The sequence below is a fragment of the Sphaeramia orbicularis genome, chromosome 13 (genome assembly GCF_902148855.1).
Source record: "Sphaeramia orbicularis chromosome 13, fSphaOr1.1, whole genome shotgun sequence".
NCBI classification, from domain to species: Eukaryota; Metazoa; Chordata; class Actinopteri; order Kurtiformes; family Apogonidae; genus Sphaeramia; species Sphaeramia orbicularis.
Genome location: NC_043969.1, coordinates 14792927 through 14806283, shown reverse-complemented (window position 1 = coordinate 14806283; position 13357 = coordinate 14792927). Strand labels below are relative to the sequence as shown.

Genomic DNA, 13357 nt, shown 5'->3' with positions numbered 1-13357 from the left:
GCAGATAGAGAATGGAAACCCTATAAACCTAAAATCAAAAAGGAAATGATTAAGAACAAAGCCTCCAATATAATTAATGCCTTGCACAAGTCAGAGGTGACTTACATCATGTGGCTGCTCTTCATGACAGAGTCAAAAATTGCACACTGAACATACTCAATACACCCAAAGTTAAGTTCACATTAAGATAAATGTGCAATTTCACAGCTCATTGAAGACTGCATAGTCAAATGATCACTGTGCGCTTACATGCACAGTGAATATCATCTCATGGAGCCATTTGAATTCAGCTGAAAGGACCCTGCCGCTGAGAATTGTAGAGCATGCAGTCCATAATCAGCATGTGTATTTGTCATTTTACAGTTTCAGTGCTCCGAACAGCAGCATTCCCCTTCTCCTACATCCATATGAGGAAGTCTTATGTTTAATAGGATGCCTGGAGAACAAGGTGTGTCCATTTGTCTTCACTACAGGCCAACACATAAAATGCTCCAGTAAATAAACACCTGGCTGCTAAACAATTAGATAACTGACGTGGCACCTGTTTACATTATTCTTGTTTTAGTCTAATGTCAATTACTTCGGCCTTAATCAGTGTTCCTTCCACAGTAGGGGAGAACGGGGTAATATAAGTCACATTTTACTGTATTTTTCTATAACTTAAGTTGCAGTAGTGGTATATAGTTTTGGATATTGTTGGCTCTTTAGATAAATATGGTTGCAATTGTATAAAACAAACAAAGCAAATTTAACAATTAACCTTGTCTTTGTATGTAATCCAGTTTGAAATAGAAATGCCACTGTAGCTTGACATATCAGTCGCAGGTTCTCTGCATTAGTTCCAAATAGTTAAACCATGAACGTTTCTTGATATAGCAGGAAGGTTCAAAATCCAGTCCAATCCACTGAGGATATTTGTGCCAACAGGACTTTGTTATCAGAGACAGGAGTTCATGAATAGATTCGTACAGGTTTTTCAGTTCAGTCAATAAACACTTTGCTTAGAGTATCTATATTATAAAAGTCAAGTGGCCTCTGTGTGTGTGTGTGCATGTATGTCTGGGGATTCACACAAAATCCAGAAAAAGAAGACAGCTGCAGTTGGGCGTACTGGTATTGTATGTATTTTTGGTCAAGGAACAGACTAGAGAAAACAGCAAGATAATAGGACCAATATTTTGGGAGATATTAGTAATTTTGGAATACAATAACCTTACAATCATGTTGCTATACCCCAAACACTTTGGCGGTGACTGCTGGACAAATGCAGTACAGCATGCACACATACACAACAGCATAAAAACTACCACATCTGGAACCCATGGATCCCTACAGGTCAACGCGCTACTGGTGAGTATCACAGTTCATTTAAATACAACAAAACTGTGACTGATTTTTATTTTCTTATGTCTTTGAGGACTTTTGTTCTATTAAACTAAAATGTTGCTTTTTTTTTTTTTTTTTTCATGTTCTGAACCAAGTGGTGTCTGTGCCTGGAGGTAATCAAAAACTGTACTAAATTCCAAATGAACTTAATCTGAAATGCAATTAAAAAATAGACTTGTGCCATCAACTTCACATATGAGATTTAACAATTTAAAATGTAATTGTACAAGTCAAAAAAGTCTGAATTTGTCATAAAAAGTAAAGTCAATGATGTTTTTTTTTTTTTTTTTTAATGATTTATTTATTTTTTCTCGGGGGTATTTTATATTAATTTACTTCTGTTTTGCTAACGTATTGCATCGATGAACCCTGTTCTTGACTGAGTGTTGTTTCACGACCAAAAATAAACAAAATAAACAAATAAACAAAATAAATAACATCTACTGTTGGGTTAAACAGCTTAATTGACTGGACTGTACCACTCATTGTGCATGCTATACATCACCAACACAAAAACATCCATTACCTCGACATCTCACCTGGTTATTCAAGAGTGATCATGAGTAATTTTGGAAAAGGCAAAAATCACAAGTCTGGTCATGTTGAGGCTTCAGGGACATCTTGGCAACTCTAAACAGTCTGTGGAGAAAGATAGTTATAATGGCATCACCGCTATGACTTTCAAGTATGTAGTTGTTACCTCTGCCAGGAGGTATTGTGATCACTTTACTTTGTGTGTTTGTTTGTTTGCATGTTTGTTTGTTTGTTAGCAACTTTACAGGAAAACTATTATAACCATCTTTACCAAATTTTACCCACAGATAGGCCTAGACCCTGGGATGAACCCATTAAATTTTGGGCCAAGTAGGCCAAAGTTCAAGGTCACAGCAAGGTCACAAAATCTCAAATTTTCCTATCTCTCATCATTGAGCAATTTTTAAAAATTCATAAAAAATTCAAAACGACTCAGATTAGCCTCCAATTTGATCCATCCGTATCTTATAACAATATCTTGTATCTGGCTCAAAATTGTCCACATCCACTGTGGAATGTGGACTCTGTGGACATTTCAATTTAACATTGAAAATCCCATTTACGACACATTTTTCATTATAACTCAAAAAAAATATTGATTGGAATTCAATATAATTTGACATACACATGACTGGTACCAAGTTTCAACTTTTTCTGCTGTATGGAACAACCTTGAAACTGTTTAATTTAAAAAGAAATAGTCAATCCACACGTGCACACCGTTCGGGGTGCTTGGCAGAGGTTTGCATTCTCTGAGCACTTGTTCTATTTATGCATTTTCACTGCTTCCACATTTTCTAATACAAAATGTTTATGAAAATATCAACATTTGAAAGAAAAACCTCCCAAATTTGAATAATTTTACCTTGAAGTGGTTTTAGCTATTTTTCACCAAGAGGCAAATGTGCATCAAGGAAATGGAAACACTTTTTTTCTAATACATTCTGATGCAAACACTCCACTCATGGTCGGTCAAGTGACTGATCAGATGCATTTTCCCAGATATTCCAATAAAATGTGAAAACCTCTCTGGTATAACAGGTTGTGGTGAGGACTCAAAATTCATTAGACTCATCCATGAAAAACACACAACGCTACCATGTCAGATGCAAAACAAAAAACGAGTGTCTTTATTAGAGCTTTGTTTATCTTCCAGCTCTGCCTGCTGATAATACAACACATCCTAGACTATTTGCTCCAGACCCATCTATGGAAACACATGTAATTCTGATTTTCATTTTGCAACTTTAACAAAACTTGCTTCAAACTTGCTTAACATTTTATGGAAACAGGCTATGGCATTTTCTACTCCACATGTGTGATAAAATGTATTAGTCGAAACATGATTTATATTACATTTCTATACTTCTATACTTTCTATACTTCATGCTTTTACATTATTGATCTACTGCACATGCACATGACTGTGGTACGCCTTTCTGTCAGTACTTTTCCACTTGAGTACAGAAAGGAGCAAACAACTCCTAATTTAGTAACGTGAACTTATCAGGGGTCAGTAGAACACGGGTGTCAGCAACTGTCACCAGACAGCAAAACTTGATTTAATCAGATGTAAGTGAAAATCCCCTAGACACGAGAAGAGGAAGTACTGGTGGGAACGGTATCCTAATATAACTTGCTGTATTTCCACATGTATTCAGACCCTCGCTTGGCTACTTACCAGGTGGACTGTGTTCCACTAAGCTTGGGTCTCCAAAGATCTTTGTTCAATAAACAAGTGTGTTTACTAGAAGAACGGCTTTTTCTTGACTCTCTTTGAATTTCATCAACAGACTCAGGGGAAGACAAGGGTGTCTTCAACACATGTTAAGAACTCCAGCTGCTCTTGTTGTGTCGAAGAACTTTATTTCATTGTAGATATAAACCTATAGACCTGGTCTGCCGGTTTAGGTAGTTTTGTGCCTTCGAAGTAGTTGAAATTATACCAGAAACCTCCTATTTAAATGTTTTACTTCACAGCCTCCCTATTGATAAAACAGTCTCACAGTGGGTCAGTGGGTCAGATCCATAATTATGCTGAGTTTAGGGCTTTGTTTCATATCGTGCACAAAATTTAACATATGCTTATTAGTCTATGTCTCAAGTAAGATACAAGACTGTAAACTTGATTAGATGATTCACTTGGTATGACAAAGTTTGTTTGCTTAGTAAAGTAAATGTTTTTGAGCCCAATGTGGATTCAGGATTGCAAACTATAGCTAATTTGTTGTTACATGAGTACTTTTCTCATGGTTACCCACAGGTTGGACCTACCCCACTCTCCCCTCCGCAGCAGGGCTACTACCTGAGGAGAAAAACATTGGGTGTACTAATGCTTTATTGACTTAACATTTTTTGGTTGTATTTTTGTTGTACTTAGTCTATTATTGTTTAATTTTTATTGTCTTTGTTTTTGCTAATGTTGGAATGAGGTGAGATTTATTTAATAAGCCCAGTGGGTTTTTTAATCTCACCTGCACAATCTGTTCCTTTGCTTGTCCAAATGTTTAATTTGTCGTTGTGTGCAACTAATTAAATAAAATAAAAACAAGCTGACTGATGACTGACAGAGACAATTTGTACGTTGTGTACAAATTTGTGTTGGGGAACATGACTCAGCCAAGGTAGAAAAAACAAAAAAAAAACCAAATCATAGATAGTGACAGGATGTGCTAGTTAATTAACCCTTTCATGCATGAACTATGAGAACCTTAGTCAAGAAATTTTTCCTGAGTGTTCTTACTCCTCTTTAGGCATGAAAAAAACAATATGATCCAGTTTTTTTTTTTTTTTTTAAGGAGTTACAAAAATGTCCACTCATCTGGACACCATGCTTTTAATTTTTTAAGCAAAGAAACATGTATTTAAAACTTAATATCAGAAAGTTATATGGAAAACTATGCAATAAAAACATTTTAATGCTGCTAATCAGATATCAGAATAGAATAGAATTTTTTTTTTTTTAAATTTATTTTATGGCAGTGTGATTGCGTCTGTGTGTTTTTACTTTCTTTATCTATTTATTATGCGAGTGTGATTGTGTACGTGTGTTGTTTTTTTTTTTTTTATGTCAGGGATTTTACCTTTTAGGATCGCACTTTTTATTTTCGTTGTACAAATGTACAATGACAATAAAGTTCTATTCTATTCTATTCTATTCTATTTTGTCATATTTTAAGATCTTCTAATACTAGTTATTATTCACTTCATGGAGATAATATGCAAAAAAAACAAAAACAAAAACAAAAAAAACCTGTTTTGTTTGTTGATTTACACTAAAATATGTTAGTGCAGAGCAGGTTTTATCAAGAACAGCATAGTTACAGTAACACTATGAATTGTAGTGTATGGGATGAGGCATTTAGCGTCCACTGTGTTGGCTGATATTCAACTAAAACAACAAAACCCATGAATATACAAGAGAACAGCTGTCCACTGGAGTGACCATCATGCATGAAAGGGTTACTTTATATGCATTTATTTTAAAGTCAATGTTATCAGATTTAAAACATTATTTACTTGCAATTACTGTTTTATTTTATTTTATTTCATTTTATTTTATTTTATTAACTTATATGCGTTTATATTAAAGTCAGTATTATCAGATTAAAGACATTATTTACTTGCAATTACTATTTTATTTTATTTTATTTTGATTTATTTTATTTTATTTTATTTTAAGTGTCGAATCAAGCACCGTATTCTGTACGTTTTGTTAACAGCAGGTTGAGACAAAAACAAACATCTACTCATTGGTCATTTTATTTTGAAGGCGTGTACGTACGCGGAAGACGTCAGACGTACGTATGCGTTGTTCTCCTTTCTAATGAACTTTTATCGAGCGTATGACTAAACGACTAAAATGACTATCAAATCTTCCCCGTATTTCAGTGTTATATGTAGTTTCATCTTCATGACAATGCTGTGTGGTGTTCTCATACTTTTTGTCTGTTTTCATTGCTGTGGTGAGTACATGTCTTGTCTGCGTTCTCATCTCATGTGTCTGCTGTGGGTGGAGTGTGGTGGGGAAGCTAACACCGGTGCAGAAAGACCGTGACAAAATAATAATAATAATAACAAAAAAAAAAAAAAAAAAAAGTCTGTTTAACCAGTTAAAATAGACTTAAATGGTTATTCCCTCTTGTGTTTATACCGTTTGTAAAGTAAATTCAATTATTATAAAGCTGTATAAAAATGTTTCTTATGAATTCAGTGGTCACTGTTAAGTATATAGGTGTATGTATGTATGTATGTATGTATGTATGTATGTATGTATGTATAGTTGCTGAAAAAATTATTAGACCATCAGAAGTCTACAAAAACAATGGTTATGCCATCAAATACTGACCCTGTGTGTGTCATGTGACTAACAGACAATGCCTAAAAGCAGTGTTTTTGTCAGTACAATGCCATAGATATTCAAATCAAACTTTATTTCTACAGCACTTTGCAACAACATAATGAAGCCCAAAGTGCTTTACATCTAAAAGCATGATTAAATTATAAGATAAAAAAAACAGGTTAATCAAGTACCTAAAATGTTTCTTATGAATTCAGTGGTCACTGTTAAGTATATGGGTATATGTATGTATGTATATATGTATGTATAGTTGCTGAAAAAATTATTCAGCCATGAAAAGTCATCAAAAACAATGGTTATGCAATCAAGTACTAACCGCTGTATGTATCATGTGACTAAAACAGACAGAAAAGAAAACATGGAATGTCTAAAAGCATTTGTTTTTGTCAGTACAATGCCATAGATATTGATGCAAGAACTGAAGTGGTTTTGCTTATTATCAAGAAAACCATGGAAAATGGCTAGATATCAGCCATGAAATTAAACTCTTATGAGCTATTTTTGTTGTTATCATTATATTTGTTCAAACAAATGTACTTTTAGTTGTACCAGGCATTAACCCAGATAGCAAAATCATTATGGCTTAAATCTGGCCCAAAACTGGCATGCCATTTTGGCAAAGTTCTGGGTGGATGTATGGGCCCTAAATGGCCCAAAATAGGCAAGCCAAAATCAAACCAGAAGGAAGCCAAAATTCACCCGAAACTAATTGCGGACTTCCAAAATATAGCCGTAATTGTCCCAGAAAAGCCCCAAATCCCCGTAATCCAGCCAAAAAGTAGCCAAAACTGACCCAAAGAGAGGCCAAAAGGAGGCCAAAATTCACCCACAATTTGTGTTGATCATGCTTTTAAAATGAAGTGGGGTTTTCTTCTGGGTTGAAATTCCCGCTCTTTGCACAGTGTTTTGGCTTTACAGAAATATGCCAAAACACAACCAAAACACATGCATATATGGAATAAGATGTTGCCGCTCTTTAGTCAATCTTCTGGCTTGCCATAAACATACCATACCATCCCTATACTTGATCCCGGTCTTTGCCCAGTCTTTTGGTTAACCACACATATGCCATAGCTCAGCCATATATTGCTGGTGCCTCCATATCTATTATGGATAACCTTAATCATACCATAGTTGAGCCTAAAGGTTTTCATAATGCCAAAAGAAAGCCAAAAATGTCAAATGTATGCCATAATACTGCCAAAATATTTGCTATCAGGGAAAATGACCAAAAAATTGAAGAAAACAATGGTGGTCTAATGATTTTTTCCGTGACTGTATGTGTAACTGTGTATATGTAGATGGAAAGCTGCAGTTTGCCTCCTACTATGGAGACCATATGGTGCTGCAAAGGTCTCCAGAGAGGGCTGTGGTGTGGGGATATGGCCCAGAGGGTGCCCAGGTCATCGTCTACTTGTCAGGACCAACAAAACAGATAACCTCACCAGTCTGTGTGAAAAAAGGTGTGTACAGCCTGTTGTCAAATGGAGAGTTTGTGCTGACATCTGTGCATACTGTACTGCTGCTGGATGTTGGATGGATGACGTCAAACTAAGTGAACCTGAAAAGGACAGATGCAGCAAAATGTTATTTTTATATAGCAGCTTGAAAATAACTATGGAAATACACTTTTTAAATTGTCATGTGGTTCGTTCCTATTGTTGGAATTTTAGGTAAAGCTGATATAATACAGAAGATATCCTGATTTAAAAGCTTCCAACTATTCATTTGGTTGCTTTATTTTTCAGTCCAGACATCTTAAACATTGTCTCTACACATACAGGAATATGGCAAGTTACCCTCGACCCTGTTGATCCTGGGGGTCCTTACAATGTGACAGCCATAGTGACAGAAGGCCCTCAGAGCGACTCAGCCACTCTGACAGACGTCCTTTTTGGGGATGTTTGGTTGTGTGGAGGCCAGAGCAACATGTATTTTCAAACATATCAGGTATGTTTTACTTTAAGAGGTGAATTAAGAACAACAGTTTCCCTCATAATATTACAATAATATTACAAAGAAAGCTCAGTTTGTTTTCTTTCATTAGATTATCCAGAATGGTGCTTTTGCAGGGATTCTTGGGAATAGTCTTTATGAATTTTTTGGAACATAAAGCAATGTGACTTACAAATATATCTCGGCTTTTATTTGAAACTCCAAAGATGCAAAACTAAAGCAATTAACAACAAAACACTGACACGAAGTACGTATTTAGGGGAAATACACCATCTCTGGTGTTTTTATGTATTTCAGTATGGGTTTATAAAATGTGCTCAATTATTAATTTACTGGTTCCTTCCAAGGTTTTCAATGCATCAGATGAGCTTGCCCTTGCAGCCAAATATCCTCATGTGAGGTTTTTTATGGCTGCCTTAAAGATGTCTGACACTGAACTGGATGACTTGATTGAAGTGGAAATTCCCTGGTCTGTGCCCTCAGCACGTAAGAAATGGTTTGATTTTTCTGTTGAATTCACTGAATTGCTGAAAGTCTTGTTTAGATCATAAAGCTTTGTTGGTGATTCAATGGCAGCTGTACCAGTTATACAGGGTGGGGAAGCAGAATTTACAATATTTTGAGGCAGGGATTGAAAGACAGTGTATGACCAATTAGTTTATTGAAAGTCATGACAATTTATTTGCCACAAGAAAATTTACATAATAGAAAATGTTTTTATTCTATGTGTCCTCCTTTCTCAATAACTGCCTTCACACACTTCCTGAAACTTGCGCAAGTGTTCCTCAAATATTTGGGTGACAACTTCTCCCATTCTTCTTTAATAGTATCTTCCAGACTTTCTCGTAATAGTTTTGCTCATAGTCATTCTCTTCTTTACATTATAAACAGTCTTTATGGACACTCCAACTATTTTTGAAATCTCCTTTGGTGTGACGAGTGCATTCAGCAAATCACACACTCTTTGACGTTTGCTTTCCTGATTACTCATATGGGCAAAAGTTTCTGAAAAGGTATGGATAATAGTGTTAGGTATGATTATGACATCACTATATGTTTGGTTTCAAAACAATTGACGTAGTGCCTGCTGAGAAAAACCAACTAAATGTTCATTGTAAATTTTGCTTCCCCACCCTGTATATGATCAAACATTTACTCCATACTCACACACACACACACAAAAAACACATCAGGTTTGCAGGTAAAAACAATGACCGAATGTTGTCGAATTGGGGCTCAAGCCTGGATGAAAGACTTTAAAATGTCAAAGATTTGCTCTACTTCAGTGGTTTCCTGCTCAATGCAAAATACAATTTGATATCTGATCTGAAACTCTGAACCCGTTGTTTGTGCTGACAGTGCTTTCTGACCATCCTAGAGTAGCTGGTCTCTTATTTCTACAAACAACAAAAAGATCCCTACATCACTGTCAGGTCTGATGAAAGTAGAGAAGAACACGTCCATCGCTCTGCTTCAGTGTAGTCAGAGCTGATGCCAGAGCGCTGAACGTCAGTCGTTCCAGTGCTGTGCGTCTCCACCAAAAGTGAAACCAAAACTGTATGAGACCAATTCAACCATTTACTATGACATGTGGGAAGACATACCTCAGATCCAAATCAGACTGTCTGTCCTAGATGAGAAAGAGTTTAGTAATTATTAATGCAAACTGGGATCATACTTGTGATTTAGCTGGTTCAGAGGTTTATAGAAAATGCATGTGTTAATGAGACCTTTTCAGACATTATTTGGATAAACTACTGCAGAAGCACAGTCCACACTCATTCACAGTTTCCAAGCTTTCTGTTAGTTTACTCTAAACACATTAGGTGGGGAAATTTTAAACTCTGTTACAGGGTTCCTGCAGGGTCTTAAAAAGTCTTAAAAGTCTTGAATTTACAGATCTGCATTTAATACCTTAAAAAAGTCTTTAAAAGGTATTAAATTTGATCTGGCAGGTCTTAAGTTATGTTGCCATACACTTGTTCGCTGTGTTGTGTTTAAATGTGTCTGGAAAATGTCTAAGCTGCAAAGAAAGTAATGTTAGTCTACTCAGTTCCACCCTTTCCAACCTGACAATTTCTGTTGAAATTAGGAACCAGTTATTGCTAACTTTGCAGCCCCTGGTGAGAAAAGGCTCGGAACAATGGGAATCAAGGCATTGGAGTAAATAAATACATTTTCCTAAATTCTAGGACTTACAAATTTTTTCAGTATGGCCATGAAACAGGCATTAAATTCTATTCTAAGTAGTCTTAAAAAGTCTTAAATTTAACTTGTAGGAACCCTGCTTTTAGCATACCTGTGTTCTTAAACCCAAGCTGCTCTTTTGGCATGGTTGTAGCACCATGTATTTCCAGGCTAATTCCATTTTTTTCTTTGACACAAAACCAACACTGCTCATCAGATATTGAGCATGGGGCTTTTTGACCGCTGGTTGAAACAGCTGTGCTCTATTTCCAGGAGATGTAGCCAATTTCTCTGCAGTGTGCTGGATGTTTGGTCGTCACCTGTATGAGACCTTGGGTTACCCCATTGGCTTAGTGGAGTCCTGTTGGGGAGGCACACCTGTCGAAGCCTGGTCTTCTTTGAAAGCACTCGAGCAATGTGGACTTGAGAAGAATAGCACTGAGTAATATAAATAAAACAGTTTTAAGCTTTGAACTTTGGTGCATTAACCCAACATGCAAGCATTAACTTGTCCTTTATGTGTGTTGTGACATCTTAGTGTCCCTTATAAGAAAAATTCTGTTTTGTGGAATTCAATGATCCATCCATTTCTTCAGATGACTCTGAAAGGTGCCATCTGGTACCAAGGTAAGACTACCTGTACAGTCACATGATCACTTAAGTATAACATACAGTATGTACACAAATCTAAGGGGTTTTGTACATTTAGGTGAAGCCAATGCAGGCTATCATAAGGACAAGTACAACTGTTCATTCCCTGCTATGATCAATGACTGGAGGAATGCTTTTCACCAAGCCACGGGGGGGCAGACAGCAATAGACTTCCCCTTTGGATTTGTCCAGGTATGTATGTATGTATGTTTGTTGCATGCATTCGTAATAAACACAACTGTAGGTAATTAGACTTTTAAAATGTTCAATGCTGTGCAAAGTTCACAGCACACATTCTACAAACATGCAGAAAATAAAAATGTATTTATGAACCTATTGTACTACCATTAAAGAAAAAAATGTGGAAGATTACCTATTTTAGCAGGTAAAGCAAGACATCTTATATGAATATTTAATTTGTTATGTAATTAATGATTCCTCTGTTCATACAGCTGTCCACACATGAAAAGGGGCCTGTAAATAACGGCTTTCCTGAGATACGTTGGCACCAGACGGCAGACACTGGCTTTGTCCCAAACAAAAGGATGCAGCGAACATTCATGGCTGTGGCTCTGGATTTGCCAGATGAGAAATCACCCTACGGAACGTCAGGATCATGTCTATGTTCTTATCGTGAAATGTCTTAAACATTTCCTCCTTATGCCGGCTCTTTATTTATTAGATTTCTTTGTAAACATGTCCCATCTTCTTTTTTCAGGATCCATCCTCGAGATAAGCAGGACGTAGCCGAAAGGTTGTCACTGGGAGCAAGGGCAGTGGCTTATAATGAAAAGAATGTGTCTTTCCAAGGACCTTTTCCTAACGACATTCTGGTTACTAAAACATACATAAACATCACCTATGACCAGACAATCTCAGTCACTCCTTCTAAAGACATTTTTCAGGTGAGCTGCCAGATGTATCTTAGCAAATCTTAATCTGTCACAGGAAATAGTTTCAATGAACCTGTTTACATGACCATAAAAATCCAGTATGAGCGATCAGATTATTGTAATAATCAGATCTGACGCATTTACATGGACGTAAGAAATGCAATGATCAAAAACCCCTGATGTAGACACTCCAGTTTGTTAGTAGATTTCATTTGGAATATGTACATAGTGATGGTAGAATCAAACTTCCTGTCGTCTTCCCCGCATGTTTGATTACATAACTTCTGTCTTCTATGATTTTAACTGTGTTTACATGAGCAGTAAGAAGTAAATAAATCAGATTAACCTGTACACATGCAGGAAGACATCGGAGTATTAAGGAGAAATCCAGGTGTGTTAATCCGATTTTTCATAATCAGATTACTGTTATCTGATCAAATGTATGAGATTATCCTGTTTACATGATCATTTGAATAACCTAACTCCAGAAATCAGATAATGATCAGAGTATTAGTGTGCATGTAAACTGGCTCAGTGACACAAATGCAGTTGCGATGTATAATTTTTTGCAAATGTTTGAGAAACTACTGGTTTATCTGCACATTGTAGTTCATTTTGTCATTAATGTAAAGTGTGAATAACTTCAATTCACTTTTCTTTGTTCTTATTTATTCCTTACAGATTTGCTGCTCTAGTATTCCGTCTTCATTGGAGAAAGAGTCCTGCTGGGTTCCAGCTCCCATCATTCACTGGGGTCTGACCACGGTCTCTTTATCAACCACTATGTGTTCACCTTTGGATGAAATAGCTGCCCTTCGATATGCATGGATAGACTGGCCCTGTGGCTTTAAAGCCTGTCCAATTTACAGCAGCAGTGGGGTTTTGCCTGCACCGCCTTTTGAGATTGACCATCCTCCAGGCAAAGCAAAGGTTTGGAAAAATTACTGAGTTCTGGTAAACACAAAAGTCTGAAGATGTCCCTTTACCTTACATAGTTGTAATCAGATGCATAATCACTGTAAAAGTTTGATTTTCAATTGTTGGTGCTGCTAAAAACGAGAAAAACTACTGCCTTTGCTGGCTGGACCATATCAGTATAAAAGTTTACATTTAAGTTTTTCTAACCTTGAAGTAATTGTTAGTGTTTAGAAAAAAAAAAAAACTAATGCTGTTACAGTTGCTGGACTATATCAATATAGAAGAATGCTTTTCAATTATTATGGCTGTTAAACAAAGAAAGAACGCTAGTGCAATTTAATTGTTTGACCAATATGCAAGTTTGTGTTTTAGTTGAAATTCAAATCAGTGCCTTTAATTGATTGGTCAGTATGAAAGTTGGATTTCCAGTTGTTGCTGTTGAGAATATATCTACTCTTCACTGCCTTTAAAC

The 13357-nt window shown here is 36.2% G+C and overlaps 1 protein-coding gene across 1 annotated transcript; it reads left to right on the top strand.

Moving 5' to 3' along the window:
* The first annotated feature begins 5722 nt into the window (after positions 1-5722).
* Positions 5723-13272, top strand: siae (sialic acid acetylesterase). Its single transcript, XM_030152590.1, has 10 exons — positions 5723-5885; positions 7582-7743; positions 8064-8230; positions 8584-8722; positions 10697-10865; positions 10962-11050; positions 11133-11266; positions 11527-11681; positions 11793-11979; positions 12649-13272. Exons 1-10 carry the CDS (start codon positions 5783-5785, stop codon positions 12913-12915), a joined length of 1572 nt encoding a protein of 523 aa, XP_030008450.1. The 5' UTR covers positions 5723-5782; the 3' UTR covers positions 12916-13272.
* Positions 13273-13357: the final 85 nt, after the last annotated feature.

Bases quoted from the DNA above. Each gene is read 5' to 3' on its own strand.
- siae (XM_030152590.1), top strand. From the start codon at position 5,783: ATGACTATCAAATCTTCCCCGTATTTCAGTGTTATATGTAGTTTCATC. The intron at 7,744-8,063 runs GTGTGTACAGCC...CTACACATACAG, and splicing joins ACCAGTCTGTGTGAAAAAAG to GAATATGGCAAGTTACCCTC. The intron at 8,231-8,583 runs GTATGTTTTACT...GTTCCTTCCAAG, and splicing joins TGTATTTTCAAACATATCAG to GTTTTCAATGCATCAGATGA.